This window comes from Xiphophorus maculatus, chromosome 15 (assembly GCF_002775205.1).
Source record: "Xiphophorus maculatus strain JP 163 A chromosome 15, X_maculatus-5.0-male, whole genome shotgun sequence".
In the NCBI taxonomy this organism is placed as follows: Eukaryota; Metazoa; Chordata; class Actinopteri; order Cyprinodontiformes; family Poeciliidae; genus Xiphophorus; species Xiphophorus maculatus.
In genome coordinates this window covers 11530134-11548383 of record NC_036457.1, presented here as the reverse complement: position 1 = coordinate 11548383, position 18250 = coordinate 11530134, and the positions used below count along the sequence as shown (strand labels likewise).

The window sequence follows — 18250 nt, the reverse complement described above, 5'->3', positions numbered from 1 at the left end:
ATAATAAAATAATTAAAATGAAACTAAATTTAATTTTAAAAACATTTATGTAATTTTAAAAAACATGTTTAAAATGTGAAAAATCAGAAAACTTGTCTCAAGCAAACTATATGGAGGATGACACATGTCAAAGCCATATTTTAAAAAGATTTTTTTCTTAATAAATGCTTAGACTATATTTTTAATATTTAACATTTAAGAATGTGAAAATAATAAAATAATTAACTTTATGCTGAATTGCAGAAAATGCTTGTTTGTTGTTTTATTACTTTTGCACTGAGAATAAGGGATTCCCATCAGATGGGGAATCTTTATGTGACAGTGGTGTCACATAAATATGGCTGCTGTAATCTTCCCTAAAAACATTTTCCCATCTACCATTGATGCACTGAACGCACCTTGATATGTGAGGCATTAATGTAGCCCGTGTTGTTCTCTTTGTTGGGTACCAGTTCGACCCGGTTCTCCTCATACGGGACAACGTCGCGGAATCGATTGCGCTCTGCGTTTTCGGGCAGCGTTGCCGTGGTGAGAAGGCAGTCGGTCCTCTTCTTGGGCACCTGCTCGTACTCTGTGAAGACCCGGTCCTCCTCCAGCTTCAGCTCTAAGGTTTCACACTGAAGTTGATCAGATGGAAGAGGTTAGGTTACCCTCTTACAAACCACTCATAACAAGAGGCTGTTAAGTCCCGAGCATTTCGGAGCAAGACCTTTGGTATCGGAGAACTTCAAACATTTAAAGTGCATTGCCACTGCTGAAAGCAAAGTAGAAGTCTACAGCGTTCATTATTAAGACCGTGTGTGTTTATTAGGCTAGTCATGTCTGGGAGAGAGCAGACTATCTTTTCTTTCTTTTTTTCTCGCTCGCACTCTGCCGGGTCACATTCTTTACATAGCAGCCAGCCCAGAGACGATAAGCTGCACCGTGCCACGCGTTCCACAGCCCACTTAGGGGATTGCCCCCGTTAGCCTGGCAACCGCCTGGGACAAAAACTGGGTTTCACAGTCCTCCAAATCAAAAATGGAGCAAACAGAATAACGAGTTGAAATTTTAGATTCATGGTAAACAAAAGTTTTACAAAAAATTTATAAAATGAATGAAATTGAGCTTGGCGTTCTGCATAATTGGCTGAATGAGTTTGAAATCAGTCAAGTGGTTCTTTTTTCTTCTAAATAAATATTTGTATGACATTGGCTGCCAATCATCTTGTTGGAGTTCAACCAGCATGAAGGACATTATTCTAATTCTTCAAGACGCATCACAATGTTTTGATGAAAGCAGAGATTTTACCCGTTCGTCTGACGTCGACTTGGCACCTTCCTCAGCTTGATTCTTGGCTACGGGCATCCTCGCCACATAAAGGCCGTTTAGCGCCGCCATCATCAGCGGCCTCCTCATGGAATCCACGGACATCTTCTGTCTTTCCAGCGTCTTCAAGAGAGAGGAAAATCCAGGTGTCATGGTTACTGGCAGCAAAGGCAAGTGACCTCTGCCTCCACATGCGTACGAACAGAACTGGGGATGGAGCTTTAAATGCCAGTCCATGGATCAAAACTTGTGGTAACAGTCATGTGTTCCATTTTCTTTTGCCCATATTTATCTTTACTAACACACTTTTAAATGTCTGTTCTTCTTTATTTTATCCACCTACCTCTGAAGCTTCCTTTCTTATAAGGAGCTCATCCACTTTTGTCAAACTCTGAGCAACATTGCACAGTCCCTCCTTCCAACAAGGATTACTTTGCCTAATCTGCAATGCTGCTAAGCCATCAAGATAACCCCGCCTCCTTCATCCTCTGTGGGACAGTCAAAACAACAGCTTGAGGGCTTGAGGGTCGGGGGTGGGTACCGCTACATATCAGATAGATATATGTGCGAGCAGCTTCAGACAGGAGTAAAGCCTTTTAGAGAGAATTTCAAACTAAACCTGCATCCAGGTCAGTCGTACAGAGAATGGTTTGTCACCAACAGGTGATTAAATCCATTCCAGGATTCAAGCGTTGCGTCGAGAACACCCCACTCGAAAAATAATCTAAGGGATTTGTATGGGCTTTTGGATGCCTATGGGGATTCAAAGGCCAGTGCTGCCTTGTTATGTGCTGAAACCTAAATTACTGCTAATCAAAAGCTGTGAGACCAGCAAGTAAACAACAGATGATATCATTTAACATCTGTACCAGGATAGGTTCATTTGTCCAATTAAAAGCTATTCTGTGCCTAAATGACAAATACTTATTAAGTACAATTGGAAATGCAAATATGAGACACAATAACACATAAATACAAATTATTTGCATTTTTGTGGAAGATGAAGACCTTAAAGCACGACTCTAAATAATACCGTCAGCTAACCCATAGAAAAACTCAACTGAGGAAGAAAGTTCTCAGTATGACTATTTGCATTTAGTCATAAAAGCAGTTTTTTGCTGTTCTTAACCCAGTACTATTATTATTTTACTGATTTAATAAGAGTATAAATCCTGTAAAGTGAGGCAAAACTATTTTTTCTTGAAAAATTACCTGCTGAGTCCACAATTAACATAATCATGCAAGTACTCATCACCTTCAAAAACTGCAAAAGTCTTAAAACTTTTAGAATGAGCAGGTCTCATTCTAAAATTTACGTAAGAATCTGTAGCATATCTGATCGAACTTAAACTTTTTGCAGAATGGGCAAAGATTTCAGTCATGACAAAGTGACTAAATTAGGCTGAATACAAATGCACAAATAATCATGAAAACTATTTTTCCTCCACAATGATCCACATTGTGTTTCCCTCACAAATGAAATCCAAAGGAAATACATTAGCTGCGATTGCAATGTGCAATGTGAAAACGTTCTTACCCTTTGAGCAATCTCCCTTTCCACTATGCTGTCTTCCAAAGAGAACATCTCGGACACCGGCCTCTCTTTCACCGGTTCTTTCCTCACCCTCTCCTTCACGCTGGTCAGGTCTGGTTCTGAAATGGATGGCCCCAACACTGCTCCGTTTACCCCGCTCTGATCCCCTCTGGTCAGCGTCCCGCCCCCACCAGCACCACTCCCAGTCACAGGTCCGCCGACACCTTGTGTCAGAATCAGGTCCATAGGTCCTTGATTGCAGTGTGGTGTCTGATCGTGGTTATGGTGGTGCGCGGTGCTGTGACTGGGCCCACGGATCTGAGAGCTGGCATTAGTTCGAGGAGGGCCTGGGTACTCTGGAGGGGGTTTGTTAGGCAGTTTAGCCAGAGCCGCCTGGAGCTGAGCGCTGATGCTGATGTTGTCGTTAAGGCCTGGAATCTGAACATCCAGCTCAGGCCTCTCCTCTTCCTCCTCCTCCTCACTGTCACTGCTGTGTATGAGCATGGTGGCATTGGAAAGAGTCTTTTGATGCTGGTAAGCCACTCCTGTAGGAGGCGCCACTGCAGCCTCAGGTGCATTTTGGGAAGGTTTCTGCATGGGAAGCTCCTTTGGCTGCTGAGGTGGCGGCTGAGGTTGAGATGGCATCACTTGCTCTCTGAGAGTATTCCTCCGATGAAGAGTTGTGTTCATACCCTTCATCGCCAAGCCTTCGATGCCACCTCCCCTCATGCTGCTGATGAACTCCATGCTGTGCCTCTTGTCCAGGGTGGAGCGGTGCTTAGCGCCTGCAGTTAAAGGTTCACTAACTTCCTGCAGGGACTGATGCACCACGGCCGAGCTGTCTGGCTGGAAGGTCTTGACTGAGAGCTGCACCATGCGGGTGACCAGTTCTGGGCTGCTGCCTCCAATGCAGCGATGCCGGTGGCTAGCCAGGTCTGGTGTGCTGGTCGCCGGGCGGAAAGAGCTAGAAGGATAAGGTGGTGGAGGTCTTGACATATGGTTTCTTAGCATATTAGCATTAACTGCATAATTTCCCATGCTGGCTCCTTGTTGTTTGGTGTTTGCAAGCTCCGGTGTGCTAACAGTGTGAGAGATTGAGCTTCCAACATCTCCACTGCTGTCTCCGACACCGTTAATGCAGGGCGAATGACATGGACCATGGCTGTTGGCTGGGCCCCCTGAATGGTGCCCATGGGACACTGGCTTACTGTAGCTAATCTGTAATAAGAACAATGATTACAGATTACAAAAACGTAAGGCTTATTTTACCAGAAGGTGAAGAAAAAAGTTCATAATCTGGGATTTAGCTCTACCTGCGGAGTGTAAGGTCCAGGGTTGGGTCCTGGGCCATGATAGGGGCCCCTCTCTCGCATTTCTGGCTGGCTGTACACCAGAGCCTCTGGCTTACGGTAAGCACAGGCATTGCTAATGTTCAAACTGCGGAGTGACTGGCTGTGGAGGTCATGGTGAGTGGGGACGATCCTTCGCTTCTGTCGAATGACCGCTTCGTACTCAGGAGTGGGCCTGTACGACGGAGCGATGATGGCGCTGTGGCGGTGGCTGGGGATGTAGTCCGGACGCATGAGCTCACTGCCCGGGATGCTGAGGTTGGACGACATGGGCGAAGGGGGGATGAAAGTCTGGGAACGATTGAGGGAGCTCAAACTGGGGCTGCTGTACATGCTTCCATTGGGTACAGTCCCATTTCTGAAGGTAAGATCAAGACTGGTCTCCGACTTGTAGTAAAGGTCCTCATGGAAGATGCTGTCTGCAAGACAGAAGAGACAATTTTAAGATATAAAGCTGCAAAGTGTGGCGTCATATTTCTACTAGCCTCCTTTTCACCTTTTTGGGGGAAACATGCAAAATACTGTGTTGTGCAAAACTGACTTCCCATACAGAGATGTGAAAATCTGAAAAAGTTTTAAGGCAAAGCCTTTTTGAAAGACACTGCACATCTTTCTTGAATGAGTTGTAATAAACGCACTATTATGAGCAATTTAATGTAGAAAACAGCTATTTCCAAAGCAAAGGAGAAATGACTTAATCTCTTTGGAAAAGTATCAAATCTCCATTTACAAGGGAGCAAAAATGAAAGACAACAAAGAAAGCTGTAGGCAGAAGACCTTGTGTTGTTCACATTTCTATTTCTCCTTTTTAAAACAAATACCATTTAGTTTGTGGGAAAAATACAATAAAACCTTAGATTACAAATGCGATTTTATATATCCATCTTGCTGGTGGATAAATTGAATAGTAAAAACGTATAGCTATTTATTAAGTCCAGAGGAGTCAAAAGAGTTTCAATCTTTCCCCCTGACCCACAGTATAATTGTGAAACAGGTTTTCTTTTTCTTCAGACTATAGTCGTACCAACAATATGCTTTGGATTAGTAAAGTATATTCATTCATTCAATCGTTCATTTATTTATAATTGTTGCACCTAAATAGTACCAGTGTCCACATGCTAGAGATGCTGGTAGAGAGATAGGAGACTCAAAGGCGAAGCACTGGCCTTTAACAATGTGATGTTAAGAATAAATTTAGTTAATGATTTAGCACAGTTTTATATTTAGGATTTACAAATATGACCAAATGCATATTCTGGTAAGAAATAGCCTTTAATCCTCTAAGCTGTAGTTCTATACATATTTTGAAATTCACAGTGCTTATAGGGTAGATATAATCCGATAGGCCAACAAGCAAAACACTGGTGTGCAAGTCCAGGTGTTTTTTTAAAACCTCGCCCCACCCGTCCTCCACTAGATGTAAGCCAACCATTTTGCCCCCTTCACCTCTGAAATCAACATGTTGTCCCTGATTCTACTAAACACACAGAAATTGTGTACGTAAAGTTCAGAATTTCAAAAAAAAAGGCAGCTTAAAATGTCCCCAAAAATATCTCACTTCCCTACAAGAAGAGTTTAGTCTAATTTAATGAAACAAATGAAACAAGTAGGAGCTAAATGGTATTGTTAACTAAGAAAAATGTCAATACTATCATTTTATCTGAAAGGAAAGCAGATACACAATCTTGGTCCGCACAAAGAAACTTAAGAGTGATGCTTGAGATCTGCCAGCAGAATGATCCCACACCCACGTACAGTCTCACACCCTGAATGATTTTCCACTTTGTTTTTATTGTCTGCCCAGTGTGAGTAAAGCAATTTGGATTATAAGGCAGTCTGACTGTGTGAGCAAGTCGATGAAAGAGCGTAGTACGCATGAGGTCACTGCTCTGCCCCTCTCCCATCAACAAAAAAAGTTGGGCTTCTAATTGGCTGGGAGACTGTTAAAATAAAAAACGCGCCATGAGTCACACGCCTGATGGGAAAGACACAATTAGCCAAACTTGAAATGTTTGAGTTATTGTCGGGGAGGCAAAAAAATCTTAAGGCGGACTGTGGTTTAAGTGGTAAAATAAAGGCAGTGAAACTTGCTCTAAATATGTCTATGCGAGAATGTGTTTTACAATTACCTTGAGAGCTCTGCATGTCCTGATAATGCTCGTGCACGGACTGGAAGTTGCAGGACTGGGGCCGGGGCTGAACAGAGAAATGTGTTTAAATACAAATAAATGACAGCATGAAAATAAGGAATCAAGCGAATGTGACAGACTTAGATGTAAAATGATCTTCTGTGACAATTTTAGCCAAGCTATTGTCTGGTCTGCTGGAAAGAGGAAGCAGAAATTACTGCCGTCTTTGTCTCACTGGGAGCAACACCCTTAATAACTTTTAAGACCAACCCACATTCAAACCGAGGCTGGAAGAGCCACGGCTTATTGTGTAACCCTTTTCTAAATAAACTATTTCATTTTCTCTCTTCTCACTTATAAACAGTTATTAATTAGCAATAAATGGAAATTACTGGTTGCAGACTATACCAGAGACAGGCGATGAGTCCATGTGGGTCTCCTTCTGATTGGCGCAGGAGAGTGAGTGGGCCTAAACAGAAACCAACAAGAAAATAGAGCAAAGAACTCTATTATAATAATAAGAAAATTAATAATATTAATGCATTTTGTAAACACCTCTGTATAATCAATTTATTAACAACACTGCAATATAAAGTGCGGGAAACTTTTATTGGCATCCATGGTAAGAAAATGTAAAAAAAAAAAACAACTTAAAAATAAATTAGTTTCATTGCAGGAGCATAATTTCACACTAAAAATTTTAAACAAAATTTCTTCCTACACTTTTTCGAACTGGATATGGAAATTTTGTTTTGATGTTTAACTCTTATGATTTTTTGTTGAAAAAAAAAAAGCAACAAAAAGAATGTGGCACAAGTAAAAATCAGGTGAAGGATAATATCTGTTCTTCAGTGATAGCAGAGAGAGGAGATCAATGCAAGTATTTTTTTTCTTTTTATGTACAACTAAGGCTTATTGGTTAAATAGTTTTCAGGCTAATTAAGAATTAATTTTTAATTCTTCATATTTAATTTTTTTTCTCTGACATTTTACCTGATCATAATAAATAAACATTTCACTTCAAAAACATCCATTTTTTCACTATTTCTGTTGATTTGATTTGGTTGACATTTCTGGCAGAGGCCACCAGAAAGTGCTTCAAGAATTCAAGACACCAAGAACTTTAGCAAGTTTCTCAGGGCTGGTAGAACCACGGACCTTCCACCGTACTTAAGAACTTTCCTACATGTTCAGTACTTGTGCCAAAGAACGCATCGTTCTCATCTGACTGAAGAACTACATTCCAGCTCATCCCAGTAAAGCTTAGGAAATTGCATGTTAACATTTCTGATGGTAGAACATGAACTATCACCCCAAATAAGCCAGCTGGCATAAAAACAGCATTTAATGGTTGTTATGGAAACGTTTTGTTGCAGTTTTCTAACAGCAAGTTTTAGTGATTTATTTGTACCTCCTTGCTCAATGTGTACAGTCATAAGATAAATATGGGTCTTTGGCCAGCCTATTAGCCAGAAATATTGGCTTATGTATCATATTACACCATGAAAACTTAAAGTGATTCATTACTAATTCGAATTTCCCTGGATTTTTCCCAGCTGGATAACTTTACTCAGAGTAAAAAATGGGTTTTTCTACATGTCTCACTGTGAGATTATGTCACTGCAATAAAAGATTAATTCATTTTAAAGATTTATAGAGATCTTTAACAGAGTCAGCAAAAAAATGTAACTGGCACCGTATGCTTAGCCATTACATAACCTTCAAAAGGTTCCTGCGCTCATTTCTACAATGGCCTTTTGCTCGGCCTCGAGACTTACTCTGTGCAGATTTTGTTTTGTTTGTAGAATTTGTGTCTGGCCGTGAAAAGACGAGCAATGTACTTGGCCATTTCCATATCCTCCTGCAGATACACACACATGCACACGCCCACACAGGAGAAAAAAACATTTTAAAGAACATCAACAAGCACAGCACTTGTTGGAAGCACATTTATTGGAAATCATCCCCCCTATGCAGATGCAACCTTCCACCTCCTAGGATGTGTTTGTGTATGAATACCAAGAGCACCTGCAGACACAACACTCACCATGTGAAAATTGATGGTGTCGTCTCTGCTTGTTATCTCCACTGTGATGGCTGACTTGTTGTGTGCTATGGTACCGATGTCCTTCCACCTGTTGCACGCGTCGAAATACATCCAAAAGAAGGAATGGTGAAAGAAAGGGAAACACATTTTACCACTTCGATTTTGTGCATTTAAACCAGTAGCATGACTTTCTGAAAGATGGGTTCTGAATCAATGCAAGATATGCAAAAAAAAAGGGGCGGGGGGGCACTAACTTGTGGAGCATGATGGATCTGCCATTTCTGTGTTTGACGAACACCCCAACAAAAGACATACCGATGAAAATGTCGTTTGTGTAGTTGTCCTGCAGGAAAAAGAAGAAATTTAATAAAGACACAGTCAAGAATTTCTTCTAATAAAGTTTTTTTTTTCCATATATGTTTGGTTTTATAGCCACCTTTGCAGGAAAACTCTCCTGGCCAAAACCGTCCAGTTTTTCCACCTCTTTGATGTACAAAAGTTCTGCTTCAGCTGGTGGCCTCCCACTTTATGGTAGAAACAAAGCATGAGACAGGACTGTCCCTGTTATTGGTGTATACACCATTTAAATCAAGGTCAGGCTTTTACATTCACTAATCTTCAGAATAAATGTCATTCATTTCCTGTCTTCTCTGAGGGGTGAATTGATCAAACATCAATCAGCTTAAATGCATTTTATGAACAAAAATTAGGTGCTCTACTATGAATTTGTTGTTCCTTGTCTGTATTTCATCCAACGTTGTAATTATACATGTAGCTCAGATACATAAATACATATTGTAATTGGATGATAGTCACTCACTGCATATTGGATAAATTTGATCATCAGAAATGGTCAAACTAATTTAACCTGACTGATTTCCAGTCCCACACTTAAGCAGAGTCCATAAATTTACAATAGCGCTAAGTCAAAGTCAATCCAAATGCTTAATGTTAGTATGCTCTTTTTTCATTTTTGCAAAACAAGACATGATGATTGTTTGTGATTTCTGCCCAGGTGGAACACGCAACTCTGCCAAAGTTTCAAACTGGAAGTTGTTGCTCTTCCACTGGCAGTGGAAAAGCTATACAATAAATTTTATCCTTGGTTGTTTATTATCTAAGTAGAACATTTTGGGTTATATGGATGAAACTTTGGCACATCTAGCACAGTAACCCCAAAAATGCCCCAAAGCACTGAACTGCATGTAAATCTCTGGCCAGAACTGTTAATACAGATTAAAATGTGGAAATGAGTACCAGTGACTCTTATGCTCTTCAGCAACTTTCTTGGTCCACTCCTCCAGCACTTCATCCCCATTGGGCCAGTTCTACAAGGAAAAAACAAAGGCAAACAAAACAGCAAATAAGACAAAAAGCAAACTAAATATCAGCTAGGTAGAGCGTTAGATGCTGAAGATCAGAAAAATGATAAAACTACTCAAAAAAGAAGATACCTGTGCAATCTGCCTGTGAAGATTCAACAATAGTTTTTGTAGTTGCATAAATAAAAAACATCTAGTTCTCATATGATTTCAACACCACCACCCACTTCAGCAGCAATCTAGCCTGTCAATCAAGTGTGCAGGGGAGTCAACAGCACACAAGAATGCATGCCTTCAGGCAACGCATGCATGGAAAGCACAAGGCATGCGATCCTTAGCTGGAAAGTAGTAGTAATTTCAGGACTCACCACTGGGAAGAGCACATACTCTCTGAGGAAGTCCTGAGATTGGAAGTGGGTGAAGTCTCCAAAGTCAGCTTCAAATCAGAGGCAAGAAAGGAGAATAATTTAGACCAAAGTAACACATTTAATATATAAAACTTAATTCTAACAAATCATTTTGTATGAGATCTGATATTGAACATAGCAGGAAAGCTTAATGTATTATAATTTTATTGTAGTTCAGATTGTTTTGTGACATTTGAAACCAATTTGACATTTAAAGCAGTCTCAATTACTAATAAATGTCCTTTGCAATTCGGGTGATCATTTTGACACATGTTAACAACACCTTTATAGGCTAGTGTGGCAAAACATCCATGGCATAAAATAAGAGCCTCCTTTCATACAAGTCAGTTGAAGGGCTAGAACAGAAATAATGACATTCTCATTTGAGGAGCCCTTCAGGTGATTTGTATTTCATATGAAGTCTTACATTTACAGCAAATAAAGGAAAAACACTCCTTCAAAAAACGTTGATCATAACAGTTCAAGAAAGTATCACATTTGATGTACAAAAGACTTATTATCACCTTGAAAAGAAGTGAGTCTAAGTTAATTCAGCTTGTTTTATTTTTTATAATCCCTATTTCGACCTTATCAAGATCGAACAATTAGACACCGCTATAAAATATTTAGTCTTTATTACATAACTCTGTAGTTTTTTTCTATTTAAAAGCTTATTTTTGTGGAAGTTTATAAACAACAATTTGGTGCAAAATATGCTAATAATTTGTAATAATACATTTATGTTACCTGTTTTGATCAGATTAACCATTCAACAATTTGTATTGCACTTGTTTTTTTTGTAAAAGATTACAAAAATGTGTGTCCAACGCATTATCAAAGCCCCGGGCAACAAAATATCTCCATGACCTGCTCATTCCTTAGATAGCGCTTGTACTGAGCACTAAGTGCTGCTTGTTGAACAAAAGGAGGCCAAGTAGAGGATCTTGTCTCCTTATAGATAAGACTTTTCCTGATGCTATAACGCTAACCTTGGAGCTGCTGATAAGCAGACACTCTATTTACATTCCCCGCTGGGACACAGACTGCATCCAGGAACAAGCCAGAGAGCACTAAAAGGGCATATTTGTGTGTGTATGTGTTAGGATTGATACCATAGGAACTCAAGTGGACTGGATTCTCCTCGTGGAATGCAGCCATATAAGGTAGAAGAGTCAAGACGACCCGAGCAACAATGAGTTTGCACCATCTCTCTAGGAATTTATTCACATGATTTTTTTTTTATTGTCCATGAGTGTGTTTTACCTTGTACTGCTAGTCCAGCTAATCTTATCCCCCGCTCCACAGTGCACTGCAGGTGTCCGTCCAGCACCTCCTTCTTCACTTGCAGATAATACTGATACCTACAGAGAAAAGAGAGTAAATTAAGAAGAGGAAAAAAAAAGAATCTGATCAAATCTTCAGTATGACACTGAGGCTGAAAATTAGTACGGTTAACATGTAATAACTGATGTGCAGAATTATATATTATACATCCAAATGTTTTTGTCTACATAAAATGGATGAGTAGGGAAAGACAAAAGTCTTTTTCACAGCAATTTAACAAATGCCAAAGGTCATGTTTTAAGATATCCATGATTCCTTCCCTTCTACTATTTATCAACCTTTTAGGCTGCCAGCTTAAAACATAACTTTCAATTTAAGTAAAAAAAAAAAAGTATTTTTGACTAAAGGTATTCTAAATAGAACTTGAGAAATTTGACTCTTATTTTGAAAACAGAAAGGAAGTATTTTGAGAGTTGATGAGTGCCCATCATATGACCGTTAAAATATTTAGGATAGTTTTTATGGTAGCAGATTAAGAAGAAGAAAAAAAGTGCCAGTGCAGCAGACTAAGGATAATATTTACGAATTGTGAGCGTACAGGACAATGATTAGCTACTTCACAATTATTTCCTCTGAGGTGTGGATATACTACACTGAGTTGTGAGCAGGGTTTTCTAATAACACAGTTGCAGATTTGTGAAACTTTTATTCAATTTGCCAAACATAAAGAGAATAATTGTATTGCTTTTTCTGCATAGTCAAGCTAAAATTATTAAAAACTAAAGCCACAACAACTAAAGCCGGTTACAAATTCTTTAAAACACAGCATACGAATTGTAGACAATTTTCTCTATTTTTGTAAACTAACAAACCTAACTTCTTCATGCCACTTCATTAGAATTAATCCTGGCATCTGCACAAATGTTCATTGGCAAATTATAAATTAGAAAGATGATGTAGTTATGCTACTTTCAAGCCTCGTTAGTAAATGTTTAGTTTGCCAAAGCCTGTTTGTTTAAACCGGAAGTGCTCTGAAGTTAATGAACAGCAGCCTTGGAATTGGTAGTAGAGTTAAAAGAAAAACTGTGGGTAAAATAAATCCGAGTAGGTGGGTGGTGACTTATTAACTCTCAGAAACCCTCAAAACTGTTGTTGGGAGTTAATGTTAGATTTTTCACCAAGCCACAGTCTCTGAACACCAACCTATAAAAGTCCCGTGCTGGAAACTATAATGGCTTGAAGCGCGACACATTTATCCACTGAATGAGAATGGAGCTTGTGTTTTACTGATGGAAGGCCTGAAAAAATGCTGACAGCACACAGAAGACATATTCTTCTGTTTCTGGTCGGTGCAACAGAAAGTGTGCGTCAAGACTATTCTGGCTCTCTTGAACAAAGCCAAAGAGGCCTGGTGCAGAAGTGAGGAATGAATGAATCACCCCTGTTTGAAATACCACTGACTCATTTTTGACTCTAGTGGAATGCCAAGTGGAAGCTAAACTAAATGATTTTGTAGCTCTGTAATTGTTCATGGAACACAGAGCATGTTGAACTGAGTCAAATCTTTAGTACAACATGAGAGAGGAAACTTAAAGTTGCTCTAAGGCAAACTATGACAGGTTTCACTGTGGTTTTGGACGGCTGTGGTTTCATCAAGTGTAAACCAATAAAATAACAGAGCTTGGATTGTTAAACCCACGCTCTGGTATCAGAAAATGTGGTGAAATTCACCAAAAGAAAGAAAAAAAAGCCCTGAAGGGCTGGGATAAACAAAACTCCTAAAGTTCCAAGCTTCTTTCTGTCCACTTTTAGCCATCATCCTGCGGGATGTTTGTGTTTTGAAGAATGAAAGTGGCCACACAGGAGGCAGGAAGGACTGTTGGGGTGACCCGGCTCAGCTGCATGAAAACTCCCACAGCGTTTCCCATTGTGCTGTCATGGCACACAGGCTGCGTCTTCCTGATGTGGGCTGTGAGCCACCTTCTCTGACACATGTTCACACACAAGTTAATACACAGAGAGCAACCAAGACTATTTAGAAACCACACAGTCGCATGTTTGGTCTCTCCCTCACATGACCAATAATACACTAAATCCAGGATTTTTTTTTTTTGTTTTTTGTAAAACTTTTCATTTCCCACCTCGCCTCGCTCAGAGTTCATACTGTCACATTCTCTCTGTTGATTCTTTGTGTTTCTTTTCTTTTTCAAGCTCCTCTAGGCATACTCACAGACCTATAATCTGACCCCGCCCTCCTCCCCTCACCCTGTCATTACACCCGTTGGCTAAGATGCCATTCTGTTCCCGTGGCAACCCTCTAATTAAGCCAACCCCAACCACAGAGGAGGCTGGAGCAAACGGGGGCGGGGCCTGATGTGGTCAGGAAGGGGGAGGAGCCTTTCAGAACACAAAACCTTTCAAACGATTGTGGACTTTGTTTTTCAAAACCCCTCCATTTTTTCCCTGCAGTCTCGGTACGGCGCTCAGGGGATGTTAAAGTTGGCAGCGGTCGGTTCTTTTCTGAGGTTGGATGGAAAACAACATGATAGTGTTTACTCATGGTTGAGGTCAGATGAATTAGATGACAAACTATTGAAATAGCTGTAAAAGTAAAGATGTGGTAAAAAAAAAAAACAAAGGCTTCCAAAGCATCCAAAGAAAAAAAAAATGCTCTCACCTTTTTACCAGAAGGTAAAAATTGAGATTGTTATCTCAGTTAGGTCTTTTTATAAACCCAAGGAAACTATTATAATTGACAGAGGCAATCACTGAGGTGACAGCCAAAAACACAAAAATCTTAAACACAAATTCAGCCATAGTGAAGGTTAGAACTAATCAGATCAAAATCTTAAGGTCTTTGACAGACTAAAACCTTGGCCTGAACTTGCCACTCGAAGACTTGGAACTTCACCGGGACTTGGGAAAAACTACTAGTTCCATTAACCCCTCTTCAAATAGGCAAGACAGTGGAACATGTCAGGAAATGGCAACAAGAAAATAGCAACTTCCTCTGAACGTGACTACATCTCAAAAATTAAGTAGTTTAAGCAGCTGGAAGTGCTTAAATTTGAGCTCTTTTTATAGCATAATAGAAAATGATAATGATCTTGGGATCTCTACTGTAAATAGCATAACAACCTCCCAGGTTTTCTGGAGAAACCTTTTCTGCTCTGCTGGGACTTTAACTGGAATGTATGCTCTGGACAGATGAGAAGGTTGAATCTTTTGGCAACGCTTGACGTCAGCCTGTCATAAAGCAAAGGACAAATATGTGGGGGGAAAAAGCACGTGATGCCCACTGTTAAGAATGGATCAGGATGGTCTGGGCCTGAACACCTTCAAAATGCCAGGAACCTTTAACAAAAAATCTTATAGTGAGAAAACAACCCAAAACATATGGCCAAATTAACACCGGCTAAATCTAATTTCTTTTACAGCCATCTACTAGTGCATAATGGGTAAAAAGAGATGGATTATTGGATTCTTCAGGGGGATCGTGTTGTGGCAGAATATTTTAACCCCTCACTATTTCAAACAAAGAATCAACAGCCCACTAAAAAAATTAGAAGCAGAGGACACGCATCTAAATTTGATTCGGTCTAGGAGCATAATGGCATAAAGGGAATTGTGAAATATTCAGTTATCGTCTGAATATTGAGGAGCTAACTCATTAGCATTTGTCTAATGACCCAAAAACATGCAGAACATTACTGCACACTCTTGTTTATATTGAAATCCTTTTGGAAACTCAAACAGGTATGTCAGAATGACTTGAGGCTGCTATAACACCTGGTGAATCTGCATGAGCTAGAGCTTTCCTTCTGGGAGGTTCTTCCTCAAAGCAGAATATTCTGCTGGACATCCAGGCACTGTAACAGGCACAAAGAGCCTTTTATACACCCACACATGTCCAAGCCCCAGTAGTAAAAGACATGCATCCAGATGTCCGAGTGGCTTGGACAACAATCCTGTAAGCATGTGTACATGCATGACTGGATGTCAGAATGCGTGTACATATGGTTGAGATCTCCTGGGCCCCCACTCCTTCACTCCCTCCACCTCTGCATGGGTATCACCCTGAGCACCCCTCAGCCCTGTGAGGGTTTGTGTGGGTGGCAGGAGAATTTCACTTTGAAATGTGTTGAATCAGCAAGAGGCGCAACAGAGTACAGCTGCTTGTGTGTGTGGGGGTGTGTGTGTTAGTGAAAACTAGCTGAACAAAGCTTCAATTTCAAGGCTGCTGCTGATGGTGGCCTCAGGGGCCGCTGGGGCCAGCTGGCCTCGCTCCGGTCAACAACTCTCGTTTACGGTTTTCACTCTCTGTGAGCCACTTTTCCTCCCCTTCATATCGGGGAACAGAAGGTTTGGACCACACACCGACTGCAACTCGCTCTCTGAAAGAGATCTTCTGAGAAAAGACCCTCAACATATCTAATTGCAAACCTGCTCGTAAAATGTGTTGGAGTATTAAGGAATAAAGCTGTTCATCTTTCAACAGAGGAGAAAGTCGGTATTAAACTGATTTTCTATTACAACAAAGTTCTGGTATTTGTTTTATTGTAGCCTTTGAAGCCAGGATAAAAAGAATTTGTTTTGTTTTTTATTTTGTTTTTTTTTTTAGTATATGCCAGACACAAAAAACTGGTTCAGACAGGGATACTGATTGTGTCAGCAGAAACAACAGAGGTGACCAAATATTCAACCACAGCATCACTGAAATCAGGAAATAGCTTTCCTCTTCTTTCAAACAAAATGGTTGTTATAAACCAACTGGCTAATTTCCTGTAATCCAAATTTGCTTCTATAAGGTTTTCGATTCTTTGAACACTTCTTAACGTCTTCAATGAGTTCTTGTATTTTAGGCCCTTAACACTGAACACTGGATGAATGTGAAGTGGATATTTCATTTGAAAGAAGATTTGCTTCCTGACAACAAGCAAAAACAAAAACACTAAACTAAAAGCATGCTCTGACATCCCTTGCGTATTCTGTGAGCCACTTAAACTCTGCACACTCCGTCTACGGATAGCTGAGATTTCACAATCAATTGTGCTGATTGCCTACATTTCTTGTGACGAATTCCTTCGCTTCCCATAATCTGAATGGATAATACAAATTTTGATGAGCTAGTTAAGCACCTTGCCAGCCACCTTGCCATTGACACCTGTCAATGTGGCACAAAGTGGCAGTCTGACTGATGCGGAAACACTTGACCTTATCAGTTTGGTGTCTTATACTAAACAGTTTCATGGGAACACCATTTCTGACTGAGCAGTTTACTGTGCGACACTGTGTAAAAAATCTTCTGTTTTGTTTTTTGAACTATTGTCAATTAAAGAGTACCTTAGAGAAACAGACCTCTGTCTCATCATATTCAACTTCAGTGAAGCAGGAAGTTGTGGATTAATAATTAAAGGTTCCTAGAAAGGTTCCCTGCTTAAACAGTGAAATATAAACTGAAAACTTGCATCAGTTAAATTTTCAGTCTAGGAAGAGATGTACATAGTTGTGACACCACTGATTTTCTTCACTTAAAGCCTAAGAAAATAAATGTTCTCAGATTTTTTTCTCATTTAAATTAGAGTAGAGGCAACATAAAACTTGTTTATTTCAATGAGTTTTGAACATCTTTACCAGGAGTGACAGTAAATGTTGATGTAGGTGTACAGTAAATCCATTTTTAAAAAAACATATAAATACTCATCCAATCAGCTTGTATGGTGGAAATGGATGTTTGAAAAAAGTGAAATGATAATGGTTGCAAAAATAAAATGGTATGACCGGGATTGTTACCTTTCCTGCTTTAGCTATTGCTTTTCAACCAGCGCAAATTTAAAGTAAATGTTTGTTGTTAACTACAAACTACCTGGAGAGTAAAGATTATTTTTAGGACATCATGGCAGAAATCCAGTTTGCCAATTAAAAAAAGAATGAAAGAAAAATACAAAGTAATGTATTTGAGGTGAACTGTAAACTAACACTGTGTTAAAACTACAATTACATGTATACAGCACATAATTCAAGTTCATGTGAATATTTTTTTTAAAAATCATGTAGATATTTAAACAGTGCTGTGGTTCATTTGTGCAGCTGCATGGAGACAGGAAGAGAGTGAGATCCAGTTTCAGGTTACATATCAGTCAAATCCTGCACTTCAAAGACCTGACCACATCAAAACAAGTCACATTACACTCAGCAAATTTACACAAAGACACTCAACGCTTTGCTTTTTCAGGCAAAAAGGTTTGGATTTTTTTCTTTCTGTGTGTGATTCACTATTAAAGTTTAAAGAATGTTTTTTTCTGCTTTGTCAGCGGTTATTTAATAAAGTAGACCATAAATCCCGAAAAACACAAGAACATATAATTCTCACCATCTAAAGCCAAAATTTGCAGCCAAACTTTTACTCTGTTTCCACTTGAGCCTGAAAGCTAACGCCTTCCCTCCCCCTTCCCCTGAACCAGGTATCTAGAAGTGGTCCATTTTAAAGGATCTGATCCAAGTCGACCTTCAAATTGCAAATTATCTGAAAGAATTACACTTTTAGAGAAGATGGTGTTTGGTCTTGTGAATTCTACAAAAAAAATCTGCAGATGCCTAAAAAAAGGATAATTGCTCTAAAGCTTTTCAAATTTCTTGAAAACTGTTATCATTCTCAAGTTTAAAATGCACAGAAACTCCCAGGGAGCATGTATGATCTTACACTGCAGTGTATTATAGCTAACGCTTCTGTCAGGGCAGCAGCTGGCTTCTTAGGACAGTGTGAGAGGAGTGTGTGTGTTTTTAGTAAACCAGATGTCCCCTCCCCCTTTTATCCCCGGCACTTCTGCTGTGAGGAATGTGTGGTCCGCCTCCTACGCTGGACGGCTG

The 18250-nt window shown here is 39.8% G+C and overlaps 1 protein-coding gene across 1 annotated transcript in view; it reads right to left on the bottom strand.

Annotated features, from left to right (window-relative positions):
* The window catches only part of ptpn14 (protein tyrosine phosphatase, non-receptor type 14), a 37961-nt gene that overhangs the window by 4279 nt on the left and 15432 nt on the right, over positions 1-18250 (bottom strand). Inside the window, exons 4-16 of the mRNA XM_023347757.1 lie at positions 11360-11457; positions 10058-10125; positions 9625-9695; positions 8804-8891; positions 8622-8710; positions 8368-8455; positions 8099-8181; positions 6729-6789; positions 6321-6387; positions 4156-4610; positions 2846-4060; positions 1291-1431; positions 399-617 (exon numbers count right to left, since the gene is read on the bottom strand). Coding sequence (XP_023203525.1) covers positions 399-617; positions 1291-1431; positions 2846-4060; positions 4156-4610; positions 6321-6387; positions 6729-6789; positions 8099-8181; positions 8368-8455; positions 8622-8710; positions 8804-8891; positions 9625-9695; positions 10058-10125; positions 11360-11457 — 2743 coding nt within the window. The remainder of the gene's footprint in view (positions 1-398; positions 618-1290; positions 1432-2845; positions 4061-4155; positions 4611-6320; positions 6388-6728; positions 6790-8098; positions 8182-8367; positions 8456-8621; positions 8711-8803; positions 8892-9624; positions 9696-10057; positions 10126-11359; positions 11458-18250) is intronic.